Source organism: Fragaria vesca, linkage group LG1, assembly GCF_000184155.1.
Source record: "Fragaria vesca subsp. vesca linkage group LG1, FraVesHawaii_1.0, whole genome shotgun sequence".
NCBI classification, from domain to species: domain Eukaryota; kingdom Viridiplantae; phylum Streptophyta; class Magnoliopsida; order Rosales; family Rosaceae; genus Fragaria; species Fragaria vesca.
Genome location: NC_020491.1, coordinates 17665736 through 17689758, shown reverse-complemented (window position 1 = coordinate 17689758; position 24023 = coordinate 17665736). Strand labels below are relative to the sequence as shown.

The following is a 24023-nucleotide window of genomic DNA, read 5'->3' as shown; positions in this document are numbered from 1 at the left end:
CCGGATTGGTGGCCGGAGGAGGAAGTTCCGGCGAAGTGAAGGTTTGGACAGTCGGACCTTACGGGTGGCACCGCTCACTCACGGCGGAGCTAGGGCTCCTCTCACCGGTCCAGGGAGGTTGCTGGGTTGGAGGTCGACCGAACGGGACCGGTGCGGCGGCGGTTGGTGGCCGGACGGCGGCGGGAGGACGGCTGGAAGTCTTCTGGGTGTAGAGAGGAGAAAACCGGGTGGGAGGAAAGAAAATCGGGAGAGAGGGAGAAGAGAAAAGAAGAAGAAATGGGTTGGGCTCGGCCCAGCCGACCCAACACCCCTTTTAACCCAAAATTCCAAAATTCAACACCCCGAAAAATAATACCCGAATAAAAATTACCTTTTACTAGCTAAAATTTACTATTTTTACCGCCGTCGTATTTTCCCCATACGAATTATCCTCCGCACATAATCGTCCCCGAAACCCCTCTAGGGACCAATTAAACTATTTACTCAAAGATCGGGACGGTAAAATTCTTATTATAATCACGCTAGTAAATAAGGTAAAAATATAAGGGTCGGGATGTGACAATAAAATTGAAATGAGGAAGACAAACAATCATTACACTAATTAGTACTAAGATCTATAAGTAATTCCAACAACAAAAAAACGAAATAGCTAGCAATATTTGCATATTGCTTTATCTTATTTCATAGACCAGAATTAGAGGCACATCCCTATCTAGCATTATACATAGCGCAGTACGTATAAGTAATAATCAAGGGTGAGAGTACACATGGCTGCCCTTATATCTAACTGACCAAATCAGATAGCTTTCATTATGACCCTGAATCCAAATCCAAATTCAATAATCAGCAATCAAATCAAGGGAATGAACCGTTAATCCATAATCAGAGATTCATAATCCATTCATCCAAACAAAACACCACTTGAATTATTCAACCCGAAATATCAAGATAAAGATTAAGCAAAACATAGACAATAAAAATCTTAGATCAGTAGAAATATCAAGGAAGAAATTCCAATTTTTCTATTCAACAATTACAATATAACCAATACGACAAGGAACTCTTTATGACTCTTTTACACTCGAGTGTACTCTGTATTTTGTTACCATAGAAACTGGTGTAAATTAACCAAAGAGAAAATTGGGAAGGTTATGATCACTCAGCAAGCTAAAAATGGTGAAGAAACCAGGGTAATCAAAACTTCCTAGTTTTCCTGTGTTTTTCTAGATTTTGACCAAAATCAAAGTTGTAAGTATGCAGGGCTTCAAGTGCAGCAAGAGCAAGTTTCAGACTCAAAAAGCAAGTTTCTTACTTCCTTTTACTGAGACTCTCAAAAGACTTTCAAAACCTAGTAACCTACATTTCACCCGCCTCTGCACATCTACTGAAAATGAACACCTCAACTCCAAGTTATACACACACTTAGTGCCAACTATACGCCTTCAGACCCAATCAGATTTTCCACTTCCCCGAATACATCAATTCTACCAAATTCCTATTACGAAGTATATCTAAATTGGCATTATAAGAATTTGCAAAGGAAATGCAACGAAAAACTAATTGCAGCTAACTATCAAAGTATCAATCTTAACACAGACCCAACACATCAAGCAAACACAGAGAACAAACAAATAGCACATCAAAGATGACCAAAAAAGCAATCTCATTTCTCATTAAAGAGCTAAAAGCTTAGTGTTGATTCAGTTTCGCTATACAAGTTCATCGATTATTTGATATGATCATTATTCAGTAAACTAAGCATTGGAGCAATCACATTTCACAATTGGAAAACTAGTATAAGACGAAAAGAAAAAAGGGACTAACTTCTGGTTTTCAAGGATCTCGAACTCGTGCGCCGGAATGATCATGGTGGATCCGGGCTCACGCACGTCCCAGACGCATACAGTGCAATCGCCGGAGGCGGAGGCGAAGACGTCGGCGTGGCGGGGGTTCCAAACGGCGGAGTAGACGCAGTAGGCGTGCTCCTTGAAGGTCCGGACGGAGGCGGGGTGGGTTGACGGTCCAGAGCTTGAGGGTGTCGTCCCAGGAGGCGGTGAGGAAGGAGTCGCAGCGCGTGGGGTTGTAGTCGGCGGAGCTGACCTCGTGGAGAGAGCAGAGGGGGTTGGATGCCGGCCGAAGGGCGAGGTCGTAGAGCTTGACGGAGCCGTTGGCGATGGCGGCGACAAGGAGGGAATCGTGAGATTCGGAACAAACGAGGTCGTAGACGTCGTTGGGGAGAGAGAGATTTGGAAGAGGGAGAGAGATCCGAAAGGATAGGGTAGAGAGAAGGGAAGGGTAATTTTGTCAGAAAATAATCACGAAAAGGTAAAAATTTTGTTAATGATAATAGATCCTAAGAGTCTATTGAGTTGATGGGCATTTTAAAATCTTATTTTGTTAGTGAGAAAAATTTCTCTAAATTTAGGGCTAATAGGAATTTTCCATTTTAAATTTCTTAAGGTATCACTAAGCTCGGTACCTAAAATAAAATAACAAACGCTAATTAATAACTGAATCAATAAAATAAAAATTTAAGCTTCCCTACAAATTACTGTAGATATATACTTGATATCTTCAAAAATACATCATAGTTCTCCTATTACGTTGGTTTTATAATCAATTTTCATCTTCCATCAATAATTGAATACAATAACCAAAAGTCAAAAACAAAAAAAGTAGACAACATTGAATAAAAGGCTACTATTCACATACCAATGTTGAATGGATGGATTGCCAATATTCATCCGCAGCTGACTATGTGGACTTCAACAAATATAATCTATGAACTATATGTCGTGAATCTATGAATCAGCTTTTACTTCACAACCTGGAATGTATGAATCAACTTTTAATCTAGCCTGACATTTGATTCTCAAATCCTATAAATTCAGCTCATAGGTTGTTTAAAAAATGAATCTTGATTTTTTGTTTTTTTGTTTTATAGAACTGTTGATCCATTTCCTTGAATAATTAATAGCCTTCAATTTTGCCTTTACAGCTTGGAGTATCATTCTTTTGTATTAATCAGCCTTCAATTTTGTCTTTCCTTCTAAAGTAATTTAGTGCCCCATCCGATCAAAGCTGAAAACATCAAAGAAACCATTAAAGCATTCCTACACTATCATTTTCTGAATAGTTCTTACATAACCACTTAGCCAAACAAACCAATAAAATGAAATGAAATAGAGCATTGCAGCTCCACCCTTGTAAATCTTCAATATATAGGCTTTGTCATACTACATAACACAATTAGAAAATCAGTTAATAAAGCTATTGTATCTGCTATATATTGTGTTAAATACATAACATAAACGTAAAAAATATAAAACCTGCTACTGTTATGTTACAATTTATTGTGAAATTAAACCTAAAAGGTATTCACAATTAAAAAACTGTTGATAAAGCTATTGAAACTTTTTGTGCTACTGTGTTAATATATAACATTCTCTAACATAAAAAAGTCAAAAACCTGTTACTGCTCTAATACATTTTATTATGAAAATTCAAATTAAACTAGTTCTTTTCAATATCAGAGAACTGTTAATAAAACACAGATACTTTCTCTGCTACTATGATAACCTAAAACCTGATACTGCTATACTACAACTATTCTACAATTAAAAAATTCAACATAAAAGTAGTTCAAAATTCAAAACGAACCAAAATTAAACAAGAACTAGAGGACTTTCACAAGAAATCAAATGAACTAGGTGATCAAAACCATAAAAAAGCATCAAATTGACATTGAAACATGAAATTAAAGCATAAAAGGACATGGATAAGCCTAAATCTAACTTAAAAATTCAATTATAGTCGGAGATGAACAGATCGCTGATTCAACAAACCAAAAACTATGAACTGATGGTGAAGAAGAGAGAAGAAAGAAGGCCTGATCGGACTCTCTGCTGAGGAATCAGACTCTATGCTAACCTCTCTAGTGAGTAAACAACGAAATTTCTCTGGCGAATCTCTCCGGCGACAACGCAATCTCTCTGTAAATTTCATAGAGAAGAGAGAAAACGAGAGAGAAGATTGATCACGTTAGTTTGAGACTGAGAATTTCATATTTTTTTTTTTTGCTCTTATATGGATGGGAAGAAGGGTATTATGGTAAAATACATATTGACAGATGGCATGATTATATTAATTTGTCATAATTTGTTAATTTTTGTCTTTAAATGTGTAAGATATTGTGTAAATGATGTATTTGTAAACTAAAATTTGGTTAGTAACTAATATGCAGTTTGCTATACAAACAAAAATCATTATAGTAAACTACAAAATAAAATAAAATAAAACATAAAAATGATTATATGTCTAAGTATTCTTTTTTAAAGTTAGCCGCACCCTTCTTTTCTCTCTAGGGTTTCTTCTCCTAGGGTTTTCTAACTGCCCTGCTGTTTTGCATCCAAACCTCTCGATCTACAATGTTCGATGAGGTTTCTTAGCATTTCACGTCGGCTCTGGCCATCCATGACGGTGATTCTCCATCTTTCGGTGTCATAAGGTCTTCTCCGGCGCCGCAATAGTTCTTTGAACCCATGACGCGGGGGTTTCATATCATAAAGTCCCCATGGTAGGAACCAACGCATCCACTGCACAGTCTGCATCCCCGTGGTTATTGACTTATTGTGTTAACTAAAACATAATGGCAAAGTTCTTATCTTGTGCATGTTAGAAGGCTCAAATTATTATGTTTATAATTTTGCAATAATATTGAGCAATACCGGTGTTTGAACTCATGACGCGAGGGTTTCATATCATAAAGTCCCCATGGTAGGAACCAACGCATCCACTGCACACAGTCTGCATTCCCGTGGTTATTGACTTATTGTGTTAACTAAAACATAACGGCAAAGTTCTTAACTTGTGCAGGTTAGAAGGCTCAAATTATTATGTCTGTGAAACGCAGTTAAAGTATTATCTAAAAGGTTCCAGCCCTAAGCTTAGCCGGGGTGCTTTGGTGTCTACAGTTTCTCTCACTTATGGAATGGATGGGTGAGAAAGAAATAAGTTGGCATAACTACTAGAACTTAAAATAAAATATTGACATTCAAACAGTTGTAGAGCTCTGCTGGAAGCTAGTTTCTGCAACTCATATAAATGAAGTTCAATTTGTCAAAAAATTACCGTTTTGGTACTTTAAGAAAGATAATTATGGAGACATTGATTCCGTCATTACATAAACAGCATCTGGTACACAAAGATCACTTTTAGACACTATTATCCTTGCAGGCTTGCAAGCTTGCATCTTTTTATTTCTTCTTTCTTTTTTACTTTTCAGCATGGGTTCTTGTACACAAGATCACAAAAATCGAAATACAAATTTAAAAGGATAAGCCACATTTATGAAATCATCCACTGTCTGCTTCCACTAGCATCCCTCTTAAACAGACGACCGAAGGCCAATTATTCCTGTCCAAGATCAACATGTATCAGGCCAAACTCTAGGTGTATGAAAAGCGGGGAGGGAGGGAAGAGAAAAGAAAGAAAAGAAAAATAAAAGAAAACAAAATTAAAAATAAAAAGTAAAACAAATCAAACTGAAGGGTACTATAGAAGTTAATATCTACCACATCCAACTCTTGCTCCTGCATTCCCAGTAGATTTGCTGAGTTCATGTCCACCTATTGCATTGAAGATAACATTAATATCAGAGAAGAACTTCAGGCACTGACATCATTATTCTTAAGTAGAAAACACATCTTTGAAATAACTGAAATAGGATGAGTCAGTCATCAACAGGTAAGGCAGAAGCTAGCCTCCAATTGAATGCTCAGTAACAAAGTGTTTACGAACCCAAGTGAGAAGCACTGGACTTCACTGCAATCTGATCAAGCAAAACCTAACATCCTCTCCACCCTTCACTGTAGGATGAAAACCTCCACATTACCTCTTGGGTTAATCTCAAACAACCAAACCTTAACAAAATTCGGGATAACTCTACCACAGCACCACCAGTTGATTTCATATGTGTAGCCCCGAACGACAGATCTATGGAATTTTTTTTTCTTTTTTTCTTTTTCTTGGCAAGAGCCAGATCTATGGATGTAGATGATGAGAAGAAACTTAGGATTATAAAGAGAAGGGAAAATTCAGGGTGAGAGAGAAAAAGAAGAAATTAGGGACACCAAAGAGATGGACTGGGGAGTAGCAAACATAAGCAGAGATTCAAGGATAACCGATCATGTATTCATTCATCAAGCCCACCTTCAAACGAACAATGGTCCAATTAGAGAAAAATGGTAGAACCAAAATAACTGGATTGCCAACATATCCATAGCAAACCTAAATAACATATATCCTAAAAAGAGTAATAAATACTTTACAGTGGAAATTAAAATGGATCATTATGCCTCTTTCATACTATCATAAAAATCACCCATACAGAAACAAATTGGTGAAGCTTGTGAAGCAGATATTAGGAATAATAGCATATATCTAGAAATGTGAACTTACATATTTCACTAGGCAAAAGATATGATGTCAACAACAGTAAGAAGAACTACAAAACAGCTAAAAGTGACAAACTCCTGTATTAAAGAAGAATAAGGATGAAGTACCAAGACAAACTCAAGATAAGTTATTTCTAAAGTATGAAGTAATGAGGTGAGAAATTGTTTTTTTTTTTTTTCTTGTTCTACTTTCTATCATTTTCAATCAATGCGGTGAATGCTTATATTTAACTCTTTGAGTATTGTGCGATACGCCGATACACAAACCTGGCTCCAGTGAAAGAAAAAAAAAAGATAAAAAGATAAAAGGCATGAGGACTGCACGTGCTCATGTCTCACTTATGACGAGATTGACAAACTTAAGATGAGTTATTTCTCATATGAGGCAATGAGGTAAAATTCTTTTTTCTTGTTCTACTTTTCAACATTTTGAACCAACGAGGTGAATGACTGCTTCTGAGTATTGTGCGGTTGGAGCGTGCTCAAGTCTCACTTGCGGTGAGATTGACATCTGTGTAACAAATGCAAGATGCATCACAAGTTACATGCAACAATTATCTACGTTATGATTGAAACTTTTGAAACAGAAAACATTTCAAAAGTCAAACAACATCTCATAACTTTTCAAGGCTTAGAATGTGTGTGGTTTGGGGAGGGGGAATGGTGTGTATGCAATCAGTTAGTTTATACAATGAGAAAATGATTAGTGTCAACTGATTATTCCTCTTGTCTTTATTCTCAGACTCTATTCCCCTCTGGTGGGAATATTGCTTCTATCGATTTAGACTCTTTGACAACTAAACACACTCTCTCCAAGCAAGAAATACTCTCCTCTTCAAGCAAATATCTCAGACTGCTCATCAAATCCTTTATGCAGCTGCAACTATGACTCAACGACATATAATTATTAACTCTCCTTATTATCCGCTAGGAGAAAATTGATTCCGTTTCCATAAAATGCAATCCACCTGATTAATTATGCAAGATTAAACTTTTGATGGCTTTGTTCAACAGAATCATCTTGCTGCACCTGGTTTTGTAATCATCTTGTTGTTTTTTTACTAGACCAACTAGATGAGTAGTGACAGTGGGTGCCCATTTTGGTGACACAGGATTGCCCCTCGTATGGACACACCCAACTTAAAAAGCAAAGAATTAAGGACTGACAAGGTCTTGCAGACTAATATGTTATGCTCAATTACAGACATACCCCCGGATAGAAATGAAGCTAAAAGAATCAAAGGTAAAAGCTCAAAAGACAATGGAAATTGAAGTAATGTACCTTTGCCAAGATCATCAGGATCAGCATGCACAACAACCGCCCTCCCAAGAATGGAATGAGGCCCGCTTAGTGGAATCTAAAATGAATAACAAAGAGTAAAGTGGCTGAACTGAAGGCAACAAACAACAAGAAATTCAGGATTTGAGAAAAAGGGGCGAACCAACCTGGGAGTCGACAAGAGAAACCTCAGCAACTCCTGCAGAGTGGAAAAGACAGCATGGTCAACTCCTTTCTAGCTAGCTACATAGTACATAACTACATATCAAAGTGTAAGTGAAAGCAAGAGAATACCATCAGGACCAGCAGTGACGTTACCCAAATCACCGGCGTGACGGTGCTGGTCTGAAGGAGCTCCATGGTCCTTGTTGAGCGGATTGAAGTGAGGTCCTAGAGGAATTGAGCACCGAAATTGAAATTGAGAGCACCAAAATGGAAATTGAGAGCACCAAAATGGAAATGGAACAGAGAGAAAGAAGGGCACCGGTAGAAAGGCAGCCGTTGGAGGTATCACCAAAAGCGTGGATATGGAAGCCGTGAAGGCCGGGAGAGAGGCCCATGATTCTTCCTCTGACATGGGTCGGCTCATGTGGGCCACCCTCCTGCACGAACTCAACAGCGCCTCTAACACCATATCCACCGCTACTAGTGATTACAGCCACTGCTCTCACTCTCCCCGCCATTCCTGTATTTTATTTTGCCTTTCAGCAAAGCCCAAGTGAAAATGAATTCCTTCCTGTATTTTTTCTAAGATATATAGGAAGGAAGGAAGGAATCTTTTCCCTACCATAAGACACAGCAGCAAAAGAAGAAACAAGAATCTGAGACATGAATACCTCCCTAAAATTCAACCAAAATCCTCCCATAAAATCTGGAATGTGAGCAAGCAAAGCAAAGCAAACCCTTTTGGCCTTGGGGATAGAAGAGGATGGCTCCCTCAACTATTGCTAACATGATGCGCCGCCGTTGCTCTCTTGGTGATCCCATTGCCTCGTACTCCCCTCCACCAGATGATTTCGAGTCCCGTCGACGTCGAGGATCGCGACCTCGTCGCTCCGACACACTTTACACTGCTCCTCGTCGTCGGGATGAAGAAGAAGAGAACGAGAATATCATTGACGATGAACAAGACCAAACTGGAGCAAGGCGTTACCATCTTCGGAAGCGTACCACGCCAAGAGGAGGAGTCGAGGAGGGAAAGCGTCCCCGGTCTGATGATATCGACCCCAAGGCCAAGGCCAAGGCCAAGCAGGAGGAGGTTGATCACAGTGTCACCTTTGAGAGTGTAGCAGGACATTCTCATCACATTCAAGGTTTGAAGGAAATGGTTTTCTTACCTCTAATCTATCCGCATTTTTTTTCGAGTCAAAATATCACACCACCAAGGGGAGTTCTCTTTTGTGGTCCTCCTGGCACTGGCAAGACATTGATGGCCAGCGCCTTGGCCTCTGAGGCTTCCATGCTTGCCGGCCACACTGTAAGTTTCTACATGAGGAAAGGTGCAGACTTGCTGAGCAAGTGGATGGGCGAGTCTGAGAAACAGCTCACGCTTCTTTTTGAGGAAGCAAAGAAAAATCAACCATCTATCATTTTCTTTGATGAAATTGATGGACTGGCTCCTGCTAGATCCGCCAAACAAGAGCAAGGTCATATTTCTGTTGTTTCTACATTGCTTGCTCTCATGGATGGTCTTGATTCTCGTGGAGAAGTGGTTGTCATCGGAGCCACCAACCGAGTTGATGCAATTGATGGAGCTTTGCGCCGCCCCGGAAGATTTGATAGGGAATTCTACTTTAATTTGCCTGGCCGTGAGGCCCGTGTTGAAATTTTAGACATTTACACTCGAAAATGGAAGCACCCTCCTTCAAATGAATTAAAATTGGAGCTTGCACATAGATGTGTCGGATATTGCGGTGCTGATTTGAAGGGTCTTTGCAATGAAGCTGCCATTCGTGCTCTCCGTCATAAATATCCTCAGGTATACACAAGGACTCATGAGAAGTTTGATATTGATGTTGAGTCAGTAAGGGTTGAAAAATATCACTTTGTTGAAGTCATGTCAACAATCACCCCAGCTGCTCACAGAGGTGCTTTTGTGCACTCCAGGCCATTGTCTTTAGTGGTTGCACCATGCCTGCAGAGGCATCTCGACACAGCCATGGAATATATATCTGATATTTTCCCTTGTGGCTCTGCCATTCCTCTTGTTGTCTATAGGCCTTGGCTTTCTATATGTGGTGCTGAAGGTTATGGCCCGGAAGATCTTGGTCCTGCTATTTTACATGAACTCGGTGACAAATTTCCTATTCATTCTCTAGGACTTGCTTCTCTTGTATCTGATGCAAAGACACTAGAGGAGGCGCTGGTACATAAAGTTGATGAAGCAAGGAGAACGACGCCATCAATTCTCTATTTGCCACATTTCCAAGAGTGGTGGAAGGCGGCAAATAAGCAGCTCCGTGCAGTTTTGCTGACTTTGCTACAAGATTTTCCATCTGATCTACCTGTATTACTACTTGTAACGTCATCAGTGCCACCTGCTAAAGTTGGTGCCACGACCTCTACAATACTCTCGCAATGTCGTGTCTATAATGTCGTGATGTGTGATGAAGATATCTCTTTGTTTTTTGACCGTCTCATCAAAGCTGCTGTGGAGGGCACAACTGAAAGGGTGAGTGCTCAACTTGGTAATGTCCAGCAACAGTCACCTGCAGCTTCAGGAACACAAGCTTCTGCGGGATCTCAAGACATGAAGATGTTGGATGGTTATATTACAGACAAAATCAAGTCTCTCAAGCTGCGTTTTGTGCCGCAGACCAAAAACTTTAGCATTCCACAGTTCCAGAGGCTTTACGCAGAAATTATGGAGGCCGTCTTAAAGATCAAGAACATAACACTTATTTTCGAGTACTTGTTTCAATTTGCAGACAATGAAGAAAATTTCCCGAAAATTATGTAACAAATGAAGCTCTTGTTAGGGATAACCAACATAAATTATTTTTGATGAACTTAACATAAGCAATAAATTCAGATAGCGTTCCATGAATTTTTCTCTTATTTTGATGTGGGTTATTTTTCTCTGTTTCTCAATTCGTGTATAGGGGACTGGTTTACTGTGTTTTTCTCTTATGGAGAGGAAGGAGATTTTGGTTTTTACTTTTAATTTTGTACTAATCGATTGGGTTTGGTTTACTCGTATAAACCCTATTCTAATTTTCTTTTTGTGCAGGAATAATTTCGGGAAAGAATCTTTGACGGATTGAGCTTGAGGTAAGATTCTTATTTGGTTAATTGGTATTGAATTTCGGTTCATGCAGCTTTTGGGTGGTGCCAATGAATTTGGTACCTTCAATATTGGTGATTTGGAATTTGTTTGGTTGTACTAGTCAAAATTTTCTTATGCGTAGCTAATTCAGAGTCCATTAATTAGTGGTGAAGGATTAGCTTACAATATGCCTAGGGCTTAATCGGAAAGGCAGTCGTTTTTGCAATCGGAGGGATGTGAGCTATTATATTACTCTCAGCTGCCGTCTTTCCCCATCTATTCTACTGTAAGTTTTTTTTTTTTCCTTTTTCAATTTATTGGATCTATTAACTTTCAACAATTTTCATGAAATTTAATTTAGTTATATGCCCGCTTGATTTATGGTGGTATGTGTACGTTTTTGAAATTTGTATTTGTTTCTTTTTCTTCAGATTCATAGCTGCTGTTAATTTTTGAGGGATATAATGAGGAAAGTGATTATGGTTACGGTATTGTATATTGCTCAATTCCAGTTCTGTTGAGCACTTTATACCAATGGATTTGTCCTTCTTTTCTCTTAGTTTGATAAAATGGGAGTACAAGGTGTTAGTGATATATACGGTTGCTATATGTGTTGTTTTCAGTAATTATCAGGCATCAGATAAAGCACCGTCAAGTGGTGGCTCGAGCTTTAATCAGCTTCTTGGAATCAAATGAGCTTGTAAAGAAACTGCAAGTCATCACTGCTGGCTGGTTATGTAAGTTTTACTCGAAAGCTAGAAGCTTAATTTTCGTTGAGCTGGAAATGAATCTATTTCAGTGGAAATTATGATACTAAAGAGTGTAATATGATTATGTGTTGAAATGCATCTTGAAGTAGATAATTAGTATTAGACTGATTATAGGTTTATTTTTCTTCTTTTTACTGTTACGGTTTTGTTGATGTTTCTGCATTTTGTTTGTGTTCAAGGACAGCTTGCTATGGTTGAGGTTTTTGGTGCTGGTTCATTTTGGATTGGTTGCTTTTGGTCCAAGAAGCTTGCTGATCAATTTGCCGTAATTTTAGGTCAAAAATTGAAATTTCAATGACCGTTTTTGAAATTGAGACTTTTTGTTGCATAATATTCTAAGATTATTGTTCATACTCGATAATATATTAAGCTTGCTATAGTTGTGTGATCTTTTGCTTTATTTCTGCTCGTTAAGATTTGATAGCAGTAAGGTAATTGTTTACTTACATTCATAGTATGATACAGGTTTTCTTATCTTTTGAACATCACTTGAGTTTGGTTTTTATTGGATTTGTCTGCTGTATTTGTGGGCAAGGGTAGAATAAACATTCATAGTGAGGAACAGACTCCAGGTAATTAATGTCAGATGCAACTGGAACGTCACCATTTGCACCCATTGGAATTTGTTGTGCTCTTCACATTCTAGGCTACATGATTGTTAAGCTCCCCGTTTGCCTTGAACAGACTTAATAGAAAATGAAAAATGTGCATATTTATGGTTTCCAAATCATAGAATTCTTTCGTGTGAGAAATGAAAAATGTGCATATTTGTATTGTGCATGACTGTCAGTTTCGTGACATTTGGAAAATCTAATTTGTTGTTTGCTTCTATCTATGCAGCTACATGTCGTGATTCTGGTTTGAGCTTTAAAATGATCACATATGCTAATGCGAAGAACAGTGTGGTAGCTTTTCAAACTTTCATACAAGATTTTGATAATAAAGAAAAATTGCAAGAACCAACAGATTCTGCCACAAGAGATCCTACAGTGAGAGGGAGAGATCAAGCTGTTGAATTTAAAACCAGGTGCATCGCAGCTTCTACATCAGAGCACATTTCCAAGATGAGGAGCACAGCTGCAGTGCAGAAGGAGCTACTCCAAATGATGTCAAATAAAGCTTGAAAATTTAGGTGATGTTAAATGACCAACTTTCTGTAATGTTCAATGTCCCTGAAAATCAATCAAATGTTGCCCATAAACGTCCACTGTTATGTGTCCAGTATGCTGCTACTCTGACAGCTATATATCAAGATGTGTAGATTGTAATTTATGTGTAGATTGTAATTTATGGTGTGTAAATTTCACCATCCTTTCAAAATAGGGTTAAAATTGTCAAAAAAACAAAATTAAAGTTTGTGATGACAAAATTATAAGTTACCAATAAAAAAAACATGGAGTGTGGATTGTGGATTGTAAAATGGGGTATATATCGAGTAGACCGGTATCTAGTCTTTACTATTATGCAACTTTATACAGAATAATTACTTGAGCTTCTTGCAGTGTGCAAGATAATAATTCTGATTTGCCATTATGTTTTTGTTGAACCAAAGCAAGAACACAAGATGCTCAAGCTGGTACTGATCCACTTTAGTACTATGTTAATTATTTTCTGCATCCCACCACCACTTAATAATTTAATATCTTCTCATCTTCAGACTACATAATGCATCAAGGAAAATATTAATCAAAAAGTTGATGCAAAATGATCTTTAACTCTGGCAATTGGCATAGGATAGTAAAACAACAATTGAAAAATTCTTTTCAACTACTGTAGCATTGGAAAGCGTATTGGGCCATGAATAGGCAACTCTGTAATATATACACACTGTATTCCAAAATTTTGACCATCCATGTACCTTTTCTTTTTTTTCCCATAATCCTTGCCAACTAGACAAAGCAACCAGGCAATTGTGACAAACCACACCCCCAAATTAATTATCAAAAACTAAAACAGAACCAATGAATGCACTACTGAACCACAGACCAGACAGCAACAACCTTACCAATGCAGACGCATTAGCTTTCTAGAGGTATGAAATCAGCCATCCACCAATGCAAGAAAATATAATGAGCAGAAACAGCCACACCAATAGAAGCAGCAATTTCCGTAAACAAAAACAAGGCCAGAAATGAATTATGATGAGAGCATAAATTGTAATGCGAGCTGTTGCTGCGGTTGCAAGGATGACCAGGTTGATGCAAGGGTAGAGGGCGGTAAGGTTTGTTGAAGCTGCCTTAATAAATTAATCATTCGACTAGTTGTTTGCTCAGTTGCCAAGTCTTTACCCGCACATATAACCTACACCAGATAGTCCTAAATGGGTGAGAAGCACTATTTCAAAGAAATCAGGTTAGATAAGCGTGCAGCAATTTCGTACATAATACCTCAGCAAAAACTGCAACTATTTTCGGAAGATATTGATTATTGGGACCCAAAAGCTCTCTATCCGATCTGTATTCATTGTAATAGTTCTTGAGTATATATCCCTTTTGAAAACCTAAAAAGGAGTATAACACACTGAACAAAAAGCCATGCAAAATGTTCAAGATAAAACTCTTTTACCTTTCAACCATTGAACACAGCTGGTCATGGACAACCTTGGCCTCAATCAAATCACCTTTTATAGGTAAACAACCTAACCAGGCAGGGACAAGCTGCCAAATAAAATAAGCTATAAGAAACAACAAAAGATGCAAACAGCACTACAAGAAAGCAAATAGTAATAACATGCAAAAATAATAATTATCTAACATGACAGCACAGGCACAGTACTTCTGGTACATAAATTACATTTTCAACAACTTCATCACAGAATGAAATGCTCCAGGGTGACAATTTAATGACGGTTAACTTTGAAGACATCAGTCATCAGAAAATCAGGTGAAGTTGAACTAGCCAGAAAATGTCAGAGCCTACAGTGCACTAGATAACCACCTTGGAGTGTATGAAATGTGTCTCAAAGCTTGTGGATTGTGGTTATGCAATTTTTGCAGCTACCAGAAAGGAGAAAAGGGATTAAGGTCATCTTTTTCTTTTTTTTTGGGTTTTCTAAATCCCAAGAGAGATACACCTCCAAGGCAAATAACCCAAACTGCACCACTTTGTCAGAAAGGCTTCTGCTTTTGAGGACTATCATTTTAAAAGGATCCTTGTGCCAACTTGATCATACCTTGATGTAACTAGGGAATATTCACTTTGAAGGTTACTATGTGATCATGACCGCACATACACTCATCACAGAAGTCAAAACCCAAAAGAGATTGAATGGTGTAAATATGAAGACAATCACAGAAAAGAGACTCAACTGAAATGGTATTTTTATGCCGCAGATATCCAAAAAAGTGATATGAGGTAACAGAATAAATTTTACCTGTGGTGCATCTATGCTATCACGGTGGAACTGGCATATTTTCCCAAGAGCTGAAACAGCATTATCATATGCCATCATGTTGTCAGAGTGTTGTGCACTGGGGTTCCTGATCACCATATCCAACCTAGAAAGAGCTTCTGCAGGGAGAAAAAAAAATGAATGTAATGTAATGTCCATCTACAGACATATAAGCAATCTTCTAAATAAAAAAGAAACCAAGCAAGAGGAAAGCAACCTACCACCAACAAGAGGTTTGAACACAGATCCACCATACTCCGCACAAAGACCGACACCATAAACAGCAGCCTGAAGTGGTTAATTATCTTATGTTAATTGTCATAGTGAGAAGTAGGGGTGCACTAATTGCAGTTAAAAGGATCACAAACCTGACGAACATCTGAACTTTCATCATTGCAAGCTTCCAGTAGGAAAGGAACATAAGTATCATAATACCTGTTTCACCAGAGGGGATATGATATCAAGGAATACATCAATATTCCAAAAGTTGCGGAAAATAAGATGACAGATAGAGAATCCTTACTTACGAGCAGCTTCACGGCAATGCTCTGCAATATCATCAAATATGCAGATGGCAATTCTCCTCTCTTCTGCAGTTTTATCCTTACCCTGATTGGTCAATGAGCATAATTTAAAAAAAAGATGTCAAGGAGTTTCTTAAATCCAAAGCATACTTCGAAACATGAAAGGTAAAAATGCTAGGAGCGGGATGTAACTTGATTACAGTTTATATCAAAGATTATAGCTTTTTTTCATCATACATATCCAAGTATTTCATTGAACAAAGGGTGAGGAAGAACTTACCAACATTGGTGTTATGTAAGAGGAAAGCTTGTCAAAGAAAGGCAAAAAAGAAGCCTTGAATGTCTTTATCAAAGTTCCCAAACAATCACCAACCTGAATGAAGGAAAAAAAAAAGGAAAGACTCGATGATAATCAACTCTTCAAATATAAACTTTTCTACAATGCCATAAAGTATTCCAAAATCTGAAAACATACTAGATCAAAAAGCTCTTCTTCTTGTTCATTTTCCTCCTTCAGAAGCTCCCCTTCTTCTGCATCAAAGTCCTCTGCCTTGGCCCTTTCTGCTCGCTCTTGTTTTCTAGATGTGATTGCTGTAATCACTTGTTTGATCTCATCCACGATGCATCTAACTTGGTTTTCATCAAGTAGTGGCCCAGAACTCTGAAGAAACAAGCTCTACATTAAAATAGATCAAATGTAACAAATAACAGAGGTACGCAGTACTGTAGCTCAACTCCAGATAAATAAAAGAATGAAAAAAAAAAATAGAAAAAAAAGAAAGACAAAATGAAAAACATTTTCCTTGGACAAATTTAGAGGTAGCTTTATACCCCTAGTGAAACAATTCTGGGGTTCCAATTGATCAATTCTTGGGGATTTAATGCAGTAAGATAGAGAACCAACAAGAAGCATTCAAATGAATTTCATTTGCTTAAAAACAGAATAGAAAGCCTAAGCGATCAATTACACATGGATAACATAAAAAAGATCACACAAACCTGCACACATTCGTTCAATGCATCTAAAATGCTGGCACAAATTTCAACCTCAGGTTCCTGCACACCACATACAGTTCAAGGCAATTCAAACACAAGATCACTCGTATTGGAAATATAAAAACAAACAGCAAAAGACATTCAAGAAATGAACGAAAGGGACCAAGACCTTGTGCAATGCCTCAACCAGCGCTGGTATTATGTAATCAGATAACTGCTTTATGTAGGACTCATTATGGCCTTGAGACTGGCCCTTCTCTACTGCTAATTTGGCTGAACGTAGGAGCTCCGGCATTGCTAAGGATAGAAGATAGTTTAAGTGTCAGTTCCATTAAACAACAAGAGAAGCTGATGCAAACAATAGAATAAGAACAGCTCAGGCTAACACCTGAAACAGCTGCCTTTCTAACTTCTTCATGGAAATAAAATTTTAGAAGAGGAACCAATGTTGGAGCAACCTACATGAACTTAAGCACAATCAGCATAAAACTTATAGAACTTGATAATGTGGCAAAGAAAAATGTGAAACAGATGTGAATCATCATCAACCTGATCAATCCAAGGGAAAAATCCTTCCTTCAACTCATCAGCATAGCAACATAGCATGTTACAGGCCGTAGCTTTTTCCTCCAGAACACTAGTTTTGATTCCTATCCTCTTATCCCCAACAGTAATCATTTCAATGCTGCATTAAGAACATTAAAAATGTCAAAGAAATGAAGGCATATGAATTCTTAATTTTTCTTTACTCTTTAAAAAATAATAATAATAAAATAAAATAGAATAAATAAATAAATAAAATCTCAAAGCAGAAGACATTTCTTTTCCTCAACTAATATTCAAGCAGAATTATAAAATCTCAAAACTGCTGGCTTTTTTGTTCTATAAAAGAGTAAACAAGGATGAACTTTACATCACGACTCTACTTCAAAAAGAAAATATGATACAAGGGTTAGGTTCAATGGCATCAGATTTTTTACAGAAATTTGTTGCCTTTAAATGTTATGACATTCAATGGTAAGGATTAAAAATTGTATTTTTATTTTTTGTTGTTGAGAAAATATAAAACTATGTTTGATTAAAAGTTAAAGACTGAAAAAGAAAATAATAAGAAACCAACTTTCTCTCTTCCAAAAAGAAAGAGTATTTTAACGTTTATCTACTCTTCTTCTTTGTTCTTGGTTCATTTGTCCTCCGGTACAAAAGTAGACAGGTTATGCCCTACCCTTCTTCATCTCCCCTCTTAACGTAGAACAATTGTGTAAAAGAAAATAATTTGCACCAAAAGTCACAATCTGAATTCCCAAGATGTGACAGTTTTGGTAAAAATTAAAAATAAAAATATACAGTATAAAATATTTAAAATCCAGAATCTTAAAAATTTTGGCGTCGTCAATGGCATGACGAAAGTGCTCTTCTTCAATTAAAACGTAAAACATAAAGTTAGCCATACTGTTAACCAGGTACACATTTGTTAATAACAAATTTCACACCCTAGCACTTTCTCTTACATTCTTATGCAATTTCACTATATTTCTCTAATGTTCAAGAAGTAGAGCTAAGAACAGTAGGAGGTTTAGAGAAATGAAAGAGACAGTGTTATATTGTTTTTATGTATGTTTAAAGAAAATATACATATTAGTTTTGTGTCTTTTGCCATCTATAATTGAAGGGTGCAAATCAATGTTCTCTTATGAAAAATGCAAACCTAATTGTCACTATTCATGTAAATAGCATGTTGTACATGTAGACCATCTCCAACTGAAAAGGTGTAAAAAATAAATACGGGTTTATGTTTGCATGTGGGTGTGGCATCTTTCTCTCATTTCACTTTGCAACAGTTGCATCTAAAGTTTCAAAAATGAAACATCAATTAGTATTTTGCAACCTAAAGGTGGGTCTGCAAAGTTCCATCTCACCAACTGAAGATAGCAATTGGTGAAAATGTACTAAATTTTAGTATGCAACCTACAATCTGAGATGACTTAATCTCTGCCATTAAATGTTCTAAATCTAAGGGACACAAACTTTTGTGAGAAGTTGTGTAAACAATATGATGCCATTGAACCTGACTATATTTCTGATGCAGAATGCAATGCATACGCAAGTGTTGAAAGAAGAAACTTTAACCAACCTATCATCATCTTCATCAATTTCTCCATCTGAATCTGCAGAAGTGATTGTCACATCAGGCTTAAGTTGAGCAGACTGAAGCAAAGAAGGCATGACAACATTCATGTATGGGAGAAAATCCTGCCCAAGGCATTTGCAAAGTCTAGCCCATGCCTGAAACATAATTAAGGCACTTCTCAACACCAAACAAGAATTAAGCTTTACCAAATATATGGATGACGTTGTATTAAATTGCATTTTATTTTTTACGTGCAAACATACTTGTAACATATAACTTGTTGTGGGATCATCTGCCTCCATTTCAGATCCTTGCAATGACATCAAGACTTCCATAACCTTGCAAAACAATACCGTCAATATTAACGGGGCTCTCAACAAATTAATATCCTCGAATAGACAAGAATTTGAGAAATTGAAGATAGAGAAGTCATTGATGCTTTAAGCCTCGGTCAGAACAAAAGCCAAAACTTTCTACAGCAGTCAGCAGCCAGAATAAAAAAAAAACAAGTAAAATCAGAATCTGTAAGTTTTATTTATAGTCACCTGCTTTGCATCATCCCTAAACTTATCCTTCCCGACAGCCATTCCAACCAAACTAATACATTCCATTGATTTTGCACGTAGCATACGATTAGCTTTGTCATTTGCATTAACCAAAATGGCTTTCAAGTAAGGCATTACAGCATCATAATACTTCTGGAATTGCTCCTGTCAATACAATAAAAGCATGAACCGTGTACGTTCAAAAATAAATTGAAAAACAAATCATTATATGTATTAAAATATACCTGTGACGAATCAGCAACTGATGCTAAAGCTGTTAAAGCCCCCTCCTGGACCATCTGCTTTCCATTCTGGGAGGCAGAAATTCAAAACTTACAAATCATGAAGTATCGCTTTTGTACTAACTACTAAAGAAAATAAATCTTACACTAGAAGAACTTTAAGAATTCATCAATGGCATATGGTAATTAAAAAATCTTTTATTCATCGCTGGCATAAGGTAAGGACTCTCTTTCAATTTCAACTCAGGATGCAAAAGGCTAGGTGTAGCTGAGAATTGAAATTTTTAAAAAAATAAAAAGAATGTAGCCTGAACTTTTCTCTAATGAGATAAGTTTTCATTATTCCCCATTTCAATTTACTTTGTCTCAAGACAGTATTTCCCTGAATACGTTATTGAATTCTGTCACTATGACAATTCAAAAGCTAACTGAAAATTTTTTTTGTTCCCTTTATACCTCCAATAACCACCAGTAAAGGGTAGCATTCTCCTATCTTACACTTTTTCTCGCCCATTACCCTCCATCCTTTCCTATGCTCTTTTCAACATATCAGGTTTATTCCCTCTGAGCAACCATTTATGGACTAAACTCACATTGCAGTCAGCTTATAAAAGAGCCATGCTACCGTATATTAATTACACTAAATATCAGATACAAGAAATATCAAGCATAGCTACTTCTACAAAAATGAAGTGGTTTCACCAATCAAGTTCTAAAAGACAAACCTTTATCTTGAAGCCTTAAGACGTTTTAAACAGCTAAAATTATATTTACATATGTCCATATGCCACCCAAAAGAAAGACAAAGAATTTCCCCTGTATGAAAGTGCCTTGTTGTGTAGCATAATTATGTACCTGTAGAAGTACAAGAAGCTTGCTCACAATTCCATCCAGGTACGGTACCAAAATATCTGGGGTGCAGTTTTCACTGAAATTGAGTACTGCTGAAGCGGCATGGGCCTGTAACATACAGAAAGATGCGACAATAAACCATCTAAATGAGTCAATTGGAAATTTCTAGAAGTAAAGTTATACGTTAGTGGTATGCATGCAATAATAAAATGTCTGGCCAATGTCAGAACTGAGATGGGGAAAGGATAAATGTCAAGATATAAATATAGGGCTTGCCCAACACTCATTGAGCTCCAGCATTATACTATGGCAGTTCAGTATAACTATTCAAATAAATATACTGTTCCATCAATTACTACAATTTGTGAACAAAAATTGCACAAGTTCCATTACACTGCAACTCTAATATACAAAGTATGAAGACAAATCAACAAGTTTTCCAGGATCCGTATCATTTTCTAATTCGGACTCAGGTAAATGTTTATACTGAAGTCGAAATACCACTGCATGGGCCAGTGAGACAAATATTCCATGTTATGTAAATTATCAAAATTCCATGACATTACAAGGCAAAGATTATAATACTGTATGCAAGTATTTCTGCAGATGGATGCCAACGATAATTGAATGATTCATCCTTGTGAAAATGAAAGCCAAATATTACCATATTTATTCCTAAAGAGGTGTTGAGTTACAGGAACATATTCCTATATTGAGAATAAAGCCAAGTTGCAAACCTGTACTCGTGGATTTTGGAAGTCATCCATAGCTCCAGCTAATGCAGGCAGCACTCGCTGGTGATACTTCTCTTGTAAATTTGGGCCTAAATCCGTTGACAATTGCCCAACTGCATTAATTGCTGCCCACCGCACACGTGGGTGAGGATCTTGGAAAGAATTCAATACCGTTGACACCACCTGTTCGAGGTTCTGCACCATAACCTGCATCAAGGAAGACATGTTACAGCGAGCAGTATTATAGGTTCATGGCTCAAACAATGTATCAATGTCCAGGAAGATGAATACGACAATATGATATAGACAGTATCAAATTAAACAATAGGTGTCCTGAGAAAATCCCAGCCGCATTGTGAAGTGGAACCAAAATAGATGTACCTTAGAGCAGCCCTCGGCAATCTGAGCAAGGGCAATGTGGACGGCATGGTGCTTTTGCCATTCAGGGGCAACCAAGTAGGACGGAAAAAGCTCGGAAGCAACAGGTATAATGGTATTGCCACCCACTGAAATTGAAAGCCTGTCTAAACACTCCTGTCCAAAGCCGTAGTTACTAGTCTCACCAGCATCCTCATTCTCAGTATCTGCAGTGTGCCAGTCGGGGTCGTCGTCAAGGTCCAACAACATGGTCATGAGTATGGCAAACAACCTATGAATAAACTGAGGCAGCTTCCTCATCATCCCGGGCGCTCTCTCCCTGGCCTCGGCCAGAGTGATGACAAACTCAATGGCCAAATGCCGGGTCCCTTCCTCCAGGGAGGATGCCTCGGCAATCTGAAGCATGGAGCCAACCACATCCACCAGCTGCCTCCTCAGGAACCGGGGCTCAGTGCCGGCCAGTTCGATAAGCAACTCGAGGGCCTCCTGCGCGGTGGCCTCCTGACCGGAGTTCAAGGCCTCTGTCAAAGTCTGCATCATCAAGGGCAAGAGGTCCTGGAACATGTCCCTGTGGGAGGGGGAGGTGAGGCACTGGATGAAATTGACAGAGGCGGTGAGGGCGGCGATTCGGACGTCGGCGGAGGAGAGGCACCGGTAGAAGACGGAGTGGAGGGTGGTGAGCTGGGGGAGCATGGCTTGGGAGGCGATGTAATGAGCGAGGTGGGCGAAAATGAAGAGAGCCGACTCCTGGAGCTTGGGGTTGTCGGAGGAGACGCAGTGGAACATGAAAGGCAAGAGGTCCGGCCACTGGTTGTCGGGGAGAAGAGAAGAAGCGAGCTCGGAGACGGTGTCGCAGAGCTTCTTGGACATGGATTTGGAGGTGGACTCGGAGTGGAGGGAGGAGAGGAGAGCGGACTTGAGGGAGGAGTGGGTGGAGGGGGAGAGGCGGGCCCAGAGGGACGAGTCGAGCTGGCGGCGGAGGAGGATCACGGACATGGTGCGGGAGTCGGGTCGGGGCGCGGCCTGGAGGACATGGACCAGCTTCAGAACCAGGGCGTCTGGGTGGGCCTGCTTGCACAGGTTGAACACCCTCTCGGCCTCGGACCGCTGCTCGTTCGTCGACGACATCAGATGTGATATTAGGGTTTCGAACTCAGCCGGGTCCTGGCCCAGGAGCACGGCCAGCTGCTGCTGCTGCTGCTGCTGAGTTGGATCGGCGGCCATCGGAAAGATTTTAGGGGGGAGGAGGGAGAGGGTTTTGCTTTTCAAACGCCCCAACACATTTCTTTTCTTTTTCTTTCTTATCCCTTCCTGCAAAGACCATCAGTTTCCCATACTCTTCTTCCGGCAAACATCGACCGTTGGATTTACATTCATCCAGTGAAGAGCGGTGAAAAACACATAAATACATTAGGGATACCCAAGTTACAATGAGCGTCGTCATCAGGACCTCCCGAATAATAACACTACAATTACAATGTATTCAAACATGCATCAAATAGCAAAAAGCATCACGTACACCAACTAAGAGAAAATATGCCGGAATCACGCCTTCGCTAAGCTGACGCAGGAGCCCTACACCAACCACTGGAAGGACAAGCCTAGCAACCTGGCACATCGGTGACACCATCGGGATCCCTCATGGAACCTCCCACAGTGGCCATTAAGAACTACCATCCTGCTAGCAAGCCTGCCGAGGGGAGCAACCAGTCCCACATATATAGGTTCGACCTCCCAAAAGAGGTAATTTTTCTCTCCTCACTTGACTTTCTTGCACCTAATCGAGTAGGCGACATCCACTAACGTAGGCATTATATAGTCATAGACCGGCAACCCCGGTCTCAACTCGCAAATATGTTGCTCCTTGTGCAAGTGCTAAAGGTTATTTCTAGCACTCTCTAGCGGCTCGCTACAGGGACGTCAACAAAAGCATTTGGCGCTAGAAGTTGGCGCTAGAAGGAGGATCTCTCTCATGAGTCTCAGCGAAAGCTCATCCTAAGCATATACTAGTTTTTGTGCCCGCGCTTTGTTGCGGGATTAGTTTAAAAAAAGCTGATCAAGTAAATAAACGCTGAACTGAAGTTTGTAAATCAGATGTTTATATATACATATAGTGCAACATTGTTCAAAAGATGTTGATACATACAGTAGATGTTTATACATTGTCCAAAAGTTGATGCTATTGTTCAGCAACTGTTACAGCAGCAGTCAGAAGTGAAGCTGAGTATGGAGTTCATTCAAAAAAGCAGCTTGACTCCATCCAGTTTTGTACAAAGTGCTTCACATAGTCAGGAGTAGGTAAGGTAGTTGGAATTTTGCACAAAATGAAGCTTGCTTCCTTTGTTCACTGCTAAAGTTCAAAAGTATAGTTGCAGTTATATGTGTAGCATCAGTTATGGAATGGAGTGCTTTATTTTCACCAAAACCTATAGAAAAAGAGGAGAAAAAAGCCGATTAGCAG

General features: G+C 38.7%; 3 protein-coding genes across 6 annotated transcripts in view; 1 reads left to right on the top strand and 2 right to left on the bottom strand.

Moving 5' to 3' along the window:
- Nucleotides 1-5136: 5136 nt before the first annotated feature.
- LOC101312093 (superoxide dismutase [Cu-Zn] 2-like) lies at nt 5137-8877 on the bottom strand. Of its 4 annotated transcripts, XM_004288363.1 has the most exons (6): nt 8219-8877; nt 8029-8124; nt 7902-7933; nt 7738-7813; nt 5574-5627; nt 5137-5415 (listed from the first exon to the last, which is right to left on the bottom strand). In XM_004288363.1, exons 1-6 carry the CDS (start codon nt 8415-8417, stop codon nt 5387-5389), a joined length of 486 nt encoding a protein of 161 aa, XP_004288411.1. In that variant the 5' UTR covers nt 8418-8877; the 3' UTR covers nt 5137-5386. The 4 variants fall into 4 exon arrangements, with proteins under 4 accessions (XP_004288411.1, XP_004288409.1, XP_004288410.1 ...); XM_004288361.1 differs by having other exon boundaries at nt 8029-8877; XM_004288362.1 differs by having other exon boundaries at nt 5313-5867; nt 8029-8877.
- LOC101308914 (ATPase family AAA domain-containing protein At1g05910-like) lies at nt 8663-12893 on the top strand. The gene is made up of 3 exons (XM_004289409.1): nt 8663-10689; nt 11633-11736; nt 12610-12893. Exons 1-3 carry the CDS (start codon nt 8663-8665, stop codon nt 12891-12893), a joined length of 2415 nt encoding a protein of 804 aa, XP_004289457.1.
- Nucleotides 12894-13500: 607 nt separating this feature from the next.
- LOC101308621 (importin-5-like) overlaps nt 13501-24023 on the bottom strand; it is an 18559-nt gene continuing 8036 nt past the window's right edge. Inside the window, exons 4-24 of the mRNA XM_004289408.1 lie at nt 22972-23028; nt 21566-22873; nt 21188-21391; nt 20454-20558; nt 19602-19667; nt 19357-19521; nt 19075-19149; nt 18815-18966; nt 17230-17365; nt 17069-17138; nt 16850-16977; nt 16684-16740; nt 16160-16345; nt 15965-16057; nt 15684-15769; nt 15529-15595; nt 15382-15448; nt 15143-15279; nt 14335-14426; nt 14157-14223; nt 13501-14070 (exon numbers count right to left, since the gene is read on the bottom strand). Of these exons, the coding sequence (XP_004289456.1) occupies nt 13906-14070; nt 14157-14223; nt 14335-14426; nt 15143-15279; nt 15382-15448; nt 15529-15595; nt 15684-15769; nt 15965-16057; nt 16160-16345; nt 16684-16740; nt 16850-16977; nt 17069-17138; nt 17230-17365; nt 18815-18966; nt 19075-19149; nt 19357-19521; nt 19602-19667; nt 20454-20558; nt 21188-21391; nt 21566-22873; nt 22972-23028 (3483 nt within the window). The 3' untranslated portion in view covers nt 13501-13905. The remainder of the gene's footprint in view (nt 14071-14156; nt 14224-14334; nt 14427-15142; nt 15280-15381; nt 15449-15528; nt 15596-15683; nt 15770-15964; nt 16058-16159; nt 16346-16683; nt 16741-16849; nt 16978-17068; nt 17139-17229; nt 17366-18814; nt 18967-19074; nt 19150-19356; nt 19522-19601; nt 19668-20453; nt 20559-21187; nt 21392-21565; nt 22874-22971; nt 23029-24023) is intronic.